At 43.4% G+C, this 14,313-nt stretch overlaps 1 protein-coding gene across 1 annotated transcript in view; it reads left to right on the top strand.

Annotated features, from left to right (window-relative positions):
- WNK4 (WNK lysine deficient protein kinase 4) overlaps positions 1–14,313 on the top strand; it is a 616,132-nt gene that overhangs the window by 474,259 nt on the left and 127,560 nt on the right. The window contains exons 9-11 of the mRNA XM_089683941.1: positions 4,995–5,071; positions 5,202–5,340; positions 7,986–8,102. Of these exons, the coding sequence (XP_089540067.1) occupies positions 4,995–5,071; positions 5,202–5,340; positions 7,986–8,102 (333 nt within the window). The remainder of the gene's footprint in view (positions 1–4,994; positions 5,072–5,201; positions 5,341–7,985; positions 8,103–14,313) is intronic.

The following is a 14,313-nucleotide window of genomic DNA, read 5'->3' as shown; positions in this document are numbered from 1 at the left end:
CCCTAAGTAACGTTTCTTTGGCCCTAAGTAACGTTTCTGTGGCTCTAAGTAACGATTCTGTGGCCCTAAGTAACGTTTCTGTGGCCCTAAGTAACGTTTCTTTGGCCCTAAGTAACGATTCTGTGGCCCTTAGTAACGTTTCTGTGGCCCTAAGTAACGTTTCTGTGGCCTTAATTAACGTTTCTGTGTCCCTAAGTAATGTTTCTGTGTCCCTAAGTAACGATTCTGTGGCCCTAAGTAACGTTTCTGTGGCCCTAAGTAACGCTTCTGTGTCCCTAAGTAACGATTCTGTGGCCCTAAGTAACGTTTCTGTGTCCCTAAGTAACGTTTCTGTGTCCCTAAGTAACGTTTCTCTGGCCCTAAGTAATGTTTCTTTGGCCCTAAGTAACGTTTCTGTGGCCCTAAGTAACGTTTCTTCGGCCCTAAGTAACGATTCTGTGGCCCTTAGTAACGTTTCTGTGGCCCTAAGTAACGTTTCTGTGGCCTTAATTAACGTTTCTGTGTCCCTAAGTAATGTTTCTGTGTCCCTAAGTAACGATTCTGTGGCCCTAAGTAACGTTTCTGTGGCCCTAAGTAACGCTTCTGTGTCCCTAAGTAACGATTCTGTGGCCCTAAGTAACGTTTCTGTGTCCCTAAGTAACGTTTCTGTGTCCCTAAGTAACGTTTCTCTGGCCCTAAGTAACGATTCTGTGTCCCTAACTCTCTCCCTCAATACAGCCAGGTCTGCCTCTCTTGAATGACTGGAGGCAAATGGCGAATTCTAAAATGGCCGCAATTTATAGCTCGACCATTACACAGTGCTGGCTGGCTGGCTGCTGATTGGCTAATGCGATCACATGTCATGAATGAATGCATTATGGGTCAGCGCGCCTTGTCTGCGTGCCTTCCCAGAGATCCCCGCTCCGTCGCCGCACATGTCGCCGCCATTTTTGGAAAAATTTCGATTCGCGCATCCGAAGTCTGCTAATCTTCGGATTCGTCACGAATCGAAATTTTTCTAATATTCAAAACGAATTCCACTTCGCCAAGTTCGATTCGCTCATCTCTAGCCGTGATGTAGGACTCCAGAAATATGGCCGCCGGCATTATTAGAGCTATGAGGAGGAGCTGTTACCGTGGAGACTGGAAATAGACTGGGTATAAAGGTAGTGAGCTGCGCACCAAAAGCGATACCCCGAGGAAGTCACGAGGTTGGTGACGTAACGCGTAGGTACGCCGTGACGGAGCTTCCGGAGCGCAGTGACGCACTTCCGGCGTCGGATGCCATTTTGAGGAATCTGAAAGTCCCCTATTCATGCAGTATACCCTAGCATGAGTGATCTGCTGTTACATTTAAGAGAAATGTGAGTGGGCATTTTTACTGTTTAAAATAAAAGGAATTGTTTTTCACCTACTACACTATGTAGGATCTTTTTTCTCTCAACCTGGGAGGTGTGAGATATATTTAACAGAAAATCTTCCTGTGAGGCCTGGTTTAAGTTGGAGAGGAACTACAGGTCCCAGAACCACCTGCCACAGTTGGAGTAGGATCCAGGGAGATCCTGAAAGTGAAGTGGTCCGTTGGGTTGCCGAAGGGAGGTGAGGAGGTAATCTAGCCATTAAGGATTTGAGTGTGCTGACACATTCACAGTTACCTTCACCACACTATGCTGCATGTTTTTGAAGCACAAGTTTATGGACATTTATATTTATGTAGAATTTAGTGTGTTTGATCCCATTTTCACTTTATCACTTTTATTCCCCTGGTATAGGGGTCCTTATATTTGTTTTAAGGTGTCACATGATTTACTTTGTTGTATTATTCACTGAATGTAGAGCACTAAGGTGACTTTAGGTCATGTATATTTATATTTATATTTTTGTGGCACGTTTTATATATATATATTTATATTGGATGTACATTATTTGGGGGGTTTTAGGTTAATAGAGCGCTGCACTATAGTTGTTTGTGTTGTTATCACTGTTAAGGTATCAGTTTGAGTGACAGCTGCTGATCTTTAGGTCACTTCCTTTAGCGCAGGAGGATTCTTTATTATTATTAGGTTTAACGCCACGAGTTCTGGTCTTATACAACTTGCTTGGAGTGGTTGGAGTCACCACACTTACGGATTGGCTTGGGAGGATTACCAATCCCTCTTCTTTGGGTGTCCAGAGGAAAATTCTCTCCATCCTTTTCCCTGGAGTTTTTTTTTAAAAAAGCGTGATTGACCACTCTTAATAGGGGTCACACACTTTCTGGTAAGCCTTGCATGCAAATGATTGGTGTCACACACTGGCTATCTTCAGAAGTCTTCCTATCTCATCATGGCGTTTGGGGACTGTTCTGTTTTTTATTTCATCATTTGAGATTTCACTCATGAACATTTTGAATCACTTTTTGAACTTTATTTTGTTTAGAATGTTTAAATGCTGCACTTTATTTGTACACAGAGTTGTCTATGAAGCCCCAAATTCTTGCAGGTGGCATAACTGCCCATTTGTCTTGGCAAAATGCCTCCAGGTCATGCAAAGTCTTTGGTCGTCTTGCATGAACCACACTTTTGAGATCTCCCTAGAGTGGCTTGATGATACAGTATATAAGGTCAGGAGACTGTGATAGCCAGTCCAGAATCATCACCTTTTTCTGCTGCAACCGCTGTAGGGGCAACTTGGCCTTGTGCCTGGGGTTATTGTCATGCTGGAAAGTCCAAGAGTGTCCCATGCTCAGCTTTCATGCAGAAGAATGCAAATAGTCTGCCGGCATTTTCTGACAACATGCTGCATTTATCTGTATTATTATTATACAGGATTTATATAGCGCCAACAGTTTGCTCAGTGCTATAAAATATAAATATCTTGCCATCACTTTTCACAAGATTCCACTTGCCTTTAGAGCTCACACCCCCTAAAAAAACATCAATGAGCCACCACTATGCTTCACAGTGAAGATGGTATTTTTATCACTATAGGTCTTGTTGACCCCTTTCCAAACACATTGCTTATGGTTGTGACCATAAAGCTCTATTTTGGTCTTGTCACTTCTGGTTACAGTGTGCTTGAAGCTGTAAGGCGTGTCAAGGTGTTGTCGGACATATTGGAACTGGGCTTTTTTTTGTGGCATTGGTGCAGTAAAGGCTTCTTTCTGGCAACTTACTAGATTGTAAACTTTAACAAGCAAGGCCCTCTGTTTCCTCTTGTGCCAAATTGTATTGTAACTGTAATGTCTACCTTCATTTTGTAAAGCGCTGCACAAACTGTTGCCGCTATATAAATCCTGTATTAGAATAATAATATTAACTAGTGAAAATTAAATGAGATGCTGCTGCGCTTATGGAATAAACCTATATACAAAAATAACCATGTGCTGCAGCAGTCCTAATTGTGAACTAAGTAGACACAAAAATAACAAAATATACCATACAGACTGCACGTAAATGGTGTGACAGAAAAAAATGTAATATATTAATAAATATAATAACCAGTACACATTTAAAAAAAAACTTTTAGTGCAGTCCCAGTGTACAAATAAAGAGCAAACGTGCTGTTCCTTGATAATCCACACTGTATTTAAGGTGACAAGTGCTTCATAGTGCTCAGACTGGTGCCCCACATGGATTTACACTCACCATCCTGCCATGACCACCTATCTCTAGATAGGTCACTAGCGCTTTAATTGGGACTGCCCCAGAGTGCCTCGTGTTAATGGTACCAATGCTTTTTCCCCATATACTCTGCGCTGTTGCCAATGGTAACCAGCATATATTCACTGAGTAAGGTTGTAAGTGATAACCAGTGCTCCTGTTCTGGGATTTGTTAGATACTAGCACTGCTCCTCTCCTCCACAGGAAATACGTATGTAGTCATCATAGAAGAAATAAAAAAACGGACATCCCATAGTGTAAAACTGTTAACTTTAATGCTGGCGATAAAAATTTGAAGTAAAACTCACAAAATTAGTGCCTTTCCCTTAGCACTGAGTGTGTTCAGCTCTGTTAGTATATTTGGAAGAAAAAGATGGCCACCGCGTTCCAAAGGGCGGAAATGATGTCGGCGGAAGTTACGTTATCAAACAGAGGTCTTCAATCTTCGTCAAGAGATCCCCGAATTTTCCACTTCTTGATTGAACAGTACTGACTGGCATATTCAAGGCTTTGGATATCTTTTCAGATCTTTTTCCATCTTTAGAAAGTTCTGTTACCTTGTTACGCAGATCTTTTGACAGTTCTTTTCTGCTCCCCATGATTCAGTATCTAACCTGCTCAGTGCATCCATGTGAGAGCTAACAAACTCATTGACTATTTACACACAGACACTATTTGCAATTTAAAGTCATTTAAAAAGTAACCTTTAATTGCCATTTTAACCTATGTGTGTCACCTTGTGTGTCTGTACCAAGGCCAAACATTTCAGGGTATGTAAACTTTTGATCGGGGCCACTTGGGTGATTTCTGTTATCATTATGATATATAAAGAAGCCAAACAACTATGTAATAATAATTGGCTTCATATGATCCTTAAAAAAAAGACAGTTTTTTGGCATGATCAGTCATATTTTCAATATCAATGCCAAAATGTCACGATTTGTGCCAGGGTATGCACACTTTTGAGCACAACTGTGTGGGTATATATAGTCAGTAGGACTTAAGTTTTACTCTGCAGGCTATAAAAAATCTTCATGAGTCTAACTCTTTGTACAACATGCATCACCAGATATTACATTCCATGTGAAATGCAGCAGGAAAAGGAAATAAGACATAGACATCACCAGTAGTATGATTCTTTTTTACATTGCATTTTTACATTTACATTTTATATATTAGCTTTAAGGGGTATTGTGCCCATTTTGTAGCCAGCCTGGAGTAGATAAAAAAAAATTAACACTAACAGAGGTATGTTTAATAAGGAATCCAATATCTATCAGATGTTATTCAAACTGAGGAAATAAAGTTGTATGTAAAGGTTATATGCAGTAAGAGAAATGGTCAGTAATTCAGTCTATGGTTTTGTTTCTTAAGAGTATTGCTATCAGTGTGAACACAGACTGCACACTTCCTCTTGGAATTCCCAGTGACATCGCCTCTCCTGTGGACAGGTGAGGCTGAACAAACAAAAGCTGTGATCTGTGTAGCTTGTTTATTTTATTGTGTATATTTGTGATATTTCTATCATCTAATTTTGGGTATAAATTGTTAAGATCTCATGCTCACTTCTTATCCTTCCAGTTATGCATCAGAGGCCTCAGGGCTGAGTGATGGTTGTGAAGGCCAATCAGCAGGAGAGCGGAATGCTAATTCACCTGTTAAGAAGACACCCGGCAAACTTCTCCGACGTAAAGCAAGATCCAGGCTTCGCATTATCAATGTAAGTTCTTATCTGATTGGGTTTCATTTTAGATTATTTAACCACTTCCCCTTCTATAGGAACTACCCAAACATCCTTAGTTGGGAGGGTGATATCTTGGTCATCGCTGCAGTTGCAGCTGCAGTGATGACCAAGATACAGCTATAATTTTTTAGAACCGGCCATTCTGTATCTTTTAAAAGTAATCCAAGCAGCTAAATAGCCACTGGATTACTTTTACAGGTGCCAGTAGGGGGTCCTTCCCTCCTGCTACTGCCTCGTTTATCGGGCTCCCCCATGCAATCGGGGAGCCCAGTAAGGATGTGACCGGTGGCATCCCATTCCTGATACAGAGTGAATTTTGTCACTTCCGCTTTTGATCTCACATAAATAAGCCATTACCGGTTTGAACAAGCATCAGGTCACACTGATTTTGGTGTGATCTGATATTTTGGAGGGTAGAGGAGAGCTATGGGGTCTAATAGATCCCAGATCTCTCCAAAAGGAGGACCTGTTGTGGCCCATGCTATCACAAGGGATGTTTATATTCCTTGTGACAGAAATAAAAGTGATAAAAAAAAGTTACAGTGTAAAAAAAAATTCAAACAAAGTAAATAATAACATTAAAAAAAGTTTTTAAAGCACAAAGGCAAACACATGAGTCGGTCCTGAATGCATATGTAAATGGTGATCGCACCATACATGTGAGGTATCACCATGAACATCAGAGCAAGAGCAATAATTCTTTTGCCAGACCTCCTGTGTAACTCTAAACTGGTAACCTGTAAAGTCTTTTAAAACATTGCATATTGAGATATTTAGGTACTATAGTTTGGCGCTGTTCTACGGGCGTACGCAATTTTAAGGTGCAACATGTTTGGTATCCATTTACTCAGTGTGACATAATCTTTCAGATTTTACCAAAAATTTGGGAGTTATATTGTGTTTTGGGGCATTAAAATTCATTAAAGTGTATTTTCTAAAAAAATGCAGCACCCACCTTTTTTTTCTCTAGGGCCTCTGTTTAAAAACATATATAATGTTTGGGGGTTCTAAGAAGTTTTCTGGCAAAAAATATGTTTTTTTACATGTAGGAAGAGGATTGTCAGAATTGGGCCTGACTGGAAGTGGTTAAAACAAAGAAAAGTGTTACTAATGCAAACAAAAAAAAAATTAGAGAATGATTTAGTTTTTCAAGTTCTTCTTTTGAAAAGTTATTTTCTCTAAACAGGATTTTAAATAAAGCAAAATAAAATGTTTATCATGAGCTGCTCTGGAATGCTTTTTAATAACTTTATAGGTATGGTACCTCCACAGTATATTCTTGGGTAAAAACATTAACATTACTATAGCAAATCATTAAAAACATAAAAACCCTGTTAATTTAGACCATGTTATGCTACTTTCAATGCAATAGTATTATGCTGTCTCTTTTTTTTTCATGATTTTTTCCAACTCGCAATCCTATATTTTTAATTTCCTAATAGTAGCATTCCGAACGAATGTGTCCATGTTTTTTTTTTAACATCCACTGGACTTATGTATAAGAGTGCTTGATTAAATAACTTTTCCCCATTGCAGTTATTTTCCAACATCATCATAACTTGGTTTGCATTCCATGGCTTTTGCAGTCCAGCTTGTTTTGGCTTTGTATCTTATCCTCTCTTCATGAGTCCCCTCCAGTCAACTCACCACCCTGTTGTATTTTGCAAAAGTTGCGCTTGTCCATGTCAGTGCCTGAAGCTAAGGAAGTTGGGGATAGTGAGAGCAGTATATTTATAGGCATTGCATCTTTCCAGGTCTACTTCACTGCTGTAATACTCTAACTCAAGGATAATATGCTACAGCTATCAAGGTAATGAAGTTTAGGAATGCTCTCCACATTTGGTTCTCACATAAAGTGTCTCCATTGCCCCTTGCTCCTTTGTGACTATTCATGCACAACCTCCACCAATCTGCATTTTGCTTAATATATCTGCAAATTCTAAATAAACGTGATTACTTGCATTTGTTCACTGGTCCATCCATTATAATATGTGCTTTTCTGTGAAATACTCCCACTGGAGGTTCAGATGCTGATGCTCTGTATCTTATTACTGCTGTGTTTGTTCAGGTGGCTTCTGACAAAGGAATATACTATGTAGGTGCTATAGGTCATGTAAGCATCCTAGAGCAACTAATGATAAATGTTTCCATTTGTTTTGTTTGATATGCATGTTGATATTCAAAAATATAGCAAGCTCAGAGTACAATTTTGAGAATACTTTTGTCACTGTAGGGTTCTTTTGAAACTGAGTTGTCCCGCTGTTCCTTCTCCATTGCTTCAGAAAAGGAGTGAATAAAAAACTATATGGAGCATCTATTTTATGAGCAGTATAAACAAAGAATTTGTTTGCAATTTGGTGGCTTTGTACAAGATTTTAAAAAAGTTCATTTTCAGGATTTTAATACTATGCAAAAACTCAACAGTAATGGTTTCTTATGCTTTTCTTATATCAATTCTCCTCTTCAGCTGTTAAATGCTACTAACAATTTATAGAGACATCACACTCATTCAATGTCACTTATGCCTCCAATAGAAACGGTTTTAATGTAAAAACCTGAAAATATGCTACATTTTTCCTTTTATTGATAATGATAAGTGTTTTGATATTCTTTTTGTCTAGATCTCAGATAAGAGTGATCGAGTTGTAGAGTGTCAGCTGCAGACCTACAACGGTAAGATGGTCACATTCAAGTTTGATCTAGATGGAGACAATCCGGAGGATATTGCAGCAGTTATGGTAAGTGAAGGTGCTTTGTGATATTTTTGATGAAAGCTGATGTGCATTGAGGCAGCGGAATAGTGTTCTGGTTTGAACTCATTAATATAATTGAAGCATGATCGTTATTAAGCTTATTCAGTAAGGCAGAGAGCACACATTAACTCAAAGTAATCATTCAGAATTTACCTTTCCTGGATCAGCTTGAGTAATCCAGGAATCTGGTTTGTTGCTATGAGTTTGTGCACATCACCTTTTTTTAACTCACTTATTGAGTAAACTTGCAGAAAGTATTGTAGCAATCATGCACACAGATGGACGCGGTCATCCATTTTGCTCCCAAACCCCTCCATATTGTATCTCTCTCTCCCAAATCAGATTCCTCCGACATCCCCACTCCCTCTCCATTGAGTGACATGTGGTCTGTTTGTTGCAGAGATCACAGGCAGTAAACTCATTGGGAGGGCGTCATGCCTATAAAACCCCCAGCCGAGCTGGTGCCTAGATGCCTGTTACTTCTCAATCTGGGATATCGTAAAGCCATAAACCAAGTCCTTCACTGAGCTCGAAGACATTCCAGATAAGCCATAAAACGGACTCACATTTAAACATGCATTTTCCCCTATGATTACATAACTCTGATTATGAAAGACTTACACAAACATGGAGCACATATTCGGATGGCTCACTTTAATACAAACCATTTGGTATAATACACCCCCTAGCTGGCATATACAGGAGAGCAGAAAATTATATCTCTGTAACCATCCAAGCAGGTATCTCATATTTCATACGTAGATGTTCCGCAGAAGATTCTGGGTATTAATCTACTCGTGGATAGAATGTTATATGTACCTAGGAAAAGTTATTGGCCATAGTATAATTTGTGAAGGCTTTGGTCATAGCCTGAGGCCCCTGCCTACACAACCCCCTCCCCAAATGAGGCAATTGGTTCTCTGCTTCAGGGAGACACCCTGCTGAGTTCCTAGATAAAGGCTGTTGTGCTTGAAGTAAAGCTGAGCTGAGTTGAGAAAAGTGGAAGAATCTCCCTTTTTAACATCGGAACTAACTTTGGGAGATAAAGCATCCTTTTGGCCCATGAACGCTGATCTGCTTAAACCAGGACATTTGGGAAGTACTTTACCTCCCTAAATTCCTTTCTGTTACCTCTTTACTGTGCTATTGTTCTCTGTATATTTATATATATTGACTGCATCTTTTTCTGTAAATATTTTTATCACACCCTTTTGACCTTTTAGTAATAAATCTTACTTTCTGAAAGTGTTGAACTATTTCTAAAGCTCTTTAATGCAAACTAAAGAACCCCCTGCCTCTGAAAAGCGCTACTGTGTGTGTGTTTTAAATTTCGGTATATCTCTGCCTGCGATGATAGTGGTATACCGACGATTATTCAAACATCATAGTGTTATTGCTGATATTGCCGAGTTTCCTCTTTCTCTGTACAAAAAGGAGGTGGTGGCAGTGTGAAGGGTTAATTGCGTAATTAACCTGACCCAGTAACAATCGCTCTCAGGCTGCAGGTACACATATTGGCTGGCAGCGTACGTGGGATAGTTTAGAGCTTCAGTGCATTGTTAGGAATTAGCTCTGCACTGAAGGATTGTAACCTTTGTGGAAACAGTCCTTAGAAACAAGCGGTGCATATTTTATATATATATATAGAGAGAGACATATAGCAACAGCTCCTTCCTTTTTCTACTTTCTATTCTATCTTTGCTTGCAATTATGCCTGGTGACGCAAAATACAGGAAAATGAGTAAAAGTGATTTGAGTATGGAATGTACCTCACGAGGAATTGACGTCGGTCGCAAAACTCGTGAAGATTTGATTCATGACCTACAGGAGCATGATAGCCGAGCAGACCAGAACTCATTGGAACTTGACCATGAAGGGGTTCCAGCTACCTCCGATCCCAGTGGCTCAGAGATGGCCTCGCAGGATGGGCATACAGAGACTGACACTGGAGTATCATCAAATGTTATCTTCACACCACAGCCTGAGCAGGCCAACACCGGAATGCCTGTAACCAGCAGAGACTCTCCTCAGATGCCGGAAGCCTTGAAACGCATCATGGAGACAGATCCTGGGGCATACTTGCAGTTCCTTGAACGCCAGGCTGACAGAGAGGCTGCAGAATGCCGGGCAGCATTGGACAATGAAGCTGCGGAATGCCAGGCTGAAAGAGCAGCTGAGAGAGAGGCGGCGCAGAGGGAAGCTGATCGTTGGCACGAACTGGAGATGATGAGGCTCCAGCAGCAGCGACAGGTTCAGAACCTCGGGTCCCTAGAGCTTAGGGACGTCTCTCTAGCCGTAGGCACAGCAGCCAAGTGTCCAGTGCTGGAAAAAGATAGTGACATTGACGTGTATTTACTGTCATTTGAAAAAACTTGCTATCAGTACCATCTGCCCCAAGCACAATGGGCTCGGTACCTGACACCAGGGCTACGAGGAAAGGCCCTGGATGCGTTTGTCGAATTGCCAGAGGGGCAGGACGACAATTACGAAGCTCTAAAAGATGCCATCGTCCGGAAGTACCAGATGACCCCGGAAGTGTACTGCAAGCGGTTTAAGTCCTTGCAAAAGGGACCTGGGGACTCTTACACGGATGTGGCAAGTCGCTTATGCACCACATTCTGGCAGTGGACTAAAGGACTGAAAGCTGACTCCTACGATTCTTTGGAGGATCTCCTGATATGAGATTAGTTCCTACATATCTGCCCGGCCGACGTCAGACAGTTTGTCTTGGAGAGAGAGCCAGCATCTGCCAAAGCTGCAGTCGATATGGCAGATACCTATGTCCACACGCGGGTGTCTGATCATCGCAAGGCTCCTCCAAATGGCTGGAAAGGAGGGAAATCACCCATAGCAACCCCTCCTACGCCGGTGAGTCAAGCTCCCTCTCACCCAACACCTGCAGTACTTGGAGCTAAGCCATCCCTGCCTGACAACCGCAGATGTTACACCTGTGGGAAGTCCGGACATCTCAGGATGCAGTGTCCTGAGCAGAAGCAGATGACATCACCTGGCCAGCAACTCTTCTTCTGTGCTGTTTGTCCGCAGGAAGATGCGGGTAACCCCCGCCAACTTGCAGCCAGTCACTGTGGGCAACCGGTCTGTAAATGGTTTCCGTGACACCGGGGCAGAAGTCACCTTGATCCGACCAGAGGTGATTAAGCAAAGGAACCTCATCCCAGGAAAGTTCCTTACCCTCATGGGAGTTGGGCGGACCCGTTCACGCATACCCTGTGCAAAGGTATTCATAGATTGGGGTGTAGGAAGGGGGATTAGGGAGGTGGGGATCTTGGATGAAATTCCCACACCTGTTTTGTTGGGTGCCGATTTTGGTACTCTTGTGTCCTATTATGCCTCTGCCGAGAATACCAGGAAGGCCCCCCTGGAACTCTCTGGACCTGCCAAGGTACTGTGTACAGATGTTGGGGTAATATCTGGGCAACCTGTGGATGGACAGAGGGAGGGGGCTGGGAATAGAGTGGGGCTACAGGATTCTCCATTAGCTGGAGGAGGAGAAGAAATCCCCTTGCATGGGGAGGTAATGAACTCTTGTGTCATTAATAGTACAAACGTAACTGTTGATGATGATGATGATAATGATGACGATGATGCTGACATTGAGAATGTTGATAATAATGTTGATAATGCTAATGATGATGATGATAATAATGATGGTGGCCCTGATGATAATAATGATGCATTTTCATTGTTTGGGGTCACCCACAGTGCTGTGAAGTGGGCAGAGGTACAATCTCTGGGGTCTGAGCAAAGGGATAGTCTTGATAGGCCTGTTCCTTGCCCAGGCACAGAGGATTCTACCTTGAAAATCCCCCAGCCGTTGTCCTGGCATGGTACTGGACAGCCGACTGGTACTTGTAGTCGCACGGGCAAGACAGCACTGAAAAGTGATCAACACGTGGACTTCAGCAGCAAGCTAGCTGTGAGCTTCCCTGCTGAGAAAGGTAAACAACAGCTGGTTAGGACTTGTAGTCCCACGGGCAAGGCAGCCCTAGAGCCTGGCCAGGATGTTGCATTCCTCTGCAGGCTAGCTATGAGCGTCCCTGCTGAGAAAGGTAAACAAGGGCTTGACGGGGATGGTGAAATGAATGGTCTACCAGCAGGGGGCTTGGGGACTGAAAGAGTGTCACCTGATCTGGCCTGTCAAAGTGTGTGGAGAGAATCTGAAGCTAGGGAGGAAACCCCCTTCAACTATTGCTGGCTTAGATTCCCTCCCCAACCACCAGGCAGGCCCACATATGCCCTGGGCGGTGACAGCACACCTGGATTGGAACTTTCCATTCAGGTACAGAAGCTGCTGGCAAGGCCTATGGTAGATGGTGTCTGGGTTCAGGGAAACCCGGAGAGAAACCTGGAGAGAGCTCACCGCGCTGTTCATGAGTTGGATCCTTCCCTCATGCCTTCGGCCCACCTCATCTCACAGGAGGTGCAGACTGAATGGGCCAAAGAGACAGAGGGAATAGCGCAGTCAGGAATCCAGAGGTCCCGCAGAGTTTGGGCGTCACGATCCCCAAACAGGATCAGATGACCAGGCTTTGTGAGAACCTTGGAAAACTGAGCGCCAGCCCTGTTGTTGTGGCCCACCCCATGCCCAGGAGCCATGAGGTAATGAAGCATCCGGCCGGTGCCCGCTGTCTAACCATCATGGACCTGAGCAGAGGGTATGGGCCACCATCTCTAACCCAGGAGGCTCAGAACGAGTCAGCCTTCACCACCCCATGTGGCTTGCCTGAATTCATGGGAAAGATAGCTGGGGTTGAGAACGCACCAACCACCTCCCCAGGGGTCAGGAATGACCTACAATGTGCAGTGGAACTGTGTGCAGTTGCCCACTTTAGGGGCCTTGCAGGGATTCGGCCCAGTCTGGGAAAAGCAACTTGGGCCCCTGACACTAGTCAGGAACAAACTGCTCGTGCCTAGCCTGACAGTTGAAAATGGTAACTGTCAGAGGGGCATGTCAGTGGTTCAGCCTTGAGAACCACCGGTAGGAAGAGACCCGCAGAGGTCTGGGAATGGGGAGAATGAGGCAGTTATGGCCTGGCCTTCTCCCCAGGCCAAAAAGCAGGTTACGCCAGTCCTGGGTGCAGCTAGCTACGGTACGATGCCTGGGTGCAACTATCATGGCTCAGCAGAACCTGTACTGATCTAGCAGACAGGAAACTGTTGGAAATGGTGTCCTGGATGCTAGCAGGTAAAGAGGACTGTTCATCCTGGACGAAGGTACCTGTAGATTCATCTGGATGGCGAGTTCCAGAATTCGCCTGCCTGGTTCCAGTGCACACAGGCGCCACTACCTTCGGGTCAGATGTAGTTCTGGGTCTGAGGAAGGAGATTGGAGAGGGAAATCTCATTCTCTACCTCGACAAGAAGCTACATGTCAATATGTTAGCATATGACACCCCTAAACAGAAGTGTTGTGTGAACAGGTGGGCACCACGGCAGTTGCCACGATGTCCGGGTAGTTACAGCCAACTGGTGCTCACCCCTAACAACTCACTTGGTTGGCACAACAGTGTTGCTGGGGAGAACAGCACCCTTCTCAGAAGGAACCGGGTTCTCCCGCAGTGCGGTGATACCAGATCACCCCAAGGTGAACCTCTGGGCACAGTGGCTCCGTGCCCTGGTCAGGCAAACCAGCAGCAGAAGTCGGTTGCGTCACGAGGGAAATTGCAGTCCCCTCCCATGCAACCACCTGAGGGGGGAGGTGTAGCAATCATGCACACAGAGATGGACGTTGTCATCCATTTTGCTCCCAAATCCCTCCATATTGTATCTCTCTCTCTCCCAAATCAGATTCCTCTGACATCCCCGCTCCCTCTCTGTTGAGTGACATGTGGTCTGTTTGTTGCAGAGATCACAGGCAGCAAACTCATTGGGAGGGCGTCATGGCTATAAAACCCCCAGCCGAGCTGGTGCCTAGATGCCTGTTACTTCTCAATCTGGGATATCGTAAAGCCATAAACCAAGTCCTTCACTGAGCTCGAAGACATTCCAGATAAGCCATAAAACGGACTCACATTTAAACATGCATTTTCCCCTATGATTACATATCTTGGATTATGAAAGACTTACACAAACATGGAGCACATATTCGGTAGGCTCACTTTAATACAAACCGTTTGGTATATTACACCCCCTAGCTGGCATATACAGGAGAGCAGAAAATTATATATCTTTAACC

This window comes from Staurois parvus, unplaced genomic scaffold (genome assembly GCF_062004578.1).
Source record: "Staurois parvus isolate SC_StPar_1 unplaced genomic scaffold, SC_StPar_1.0 ptg000328l, whole genome shotgun sequence".
Lineage (NCBI taxonomy): Eukaryota > Metazoa > Chordata > Amphibia > Anura > Ranidae > Staurois > Staurois parvus.
This window is presented reverse-complemented; position numbering and strand designations above follow the sequence as displayed.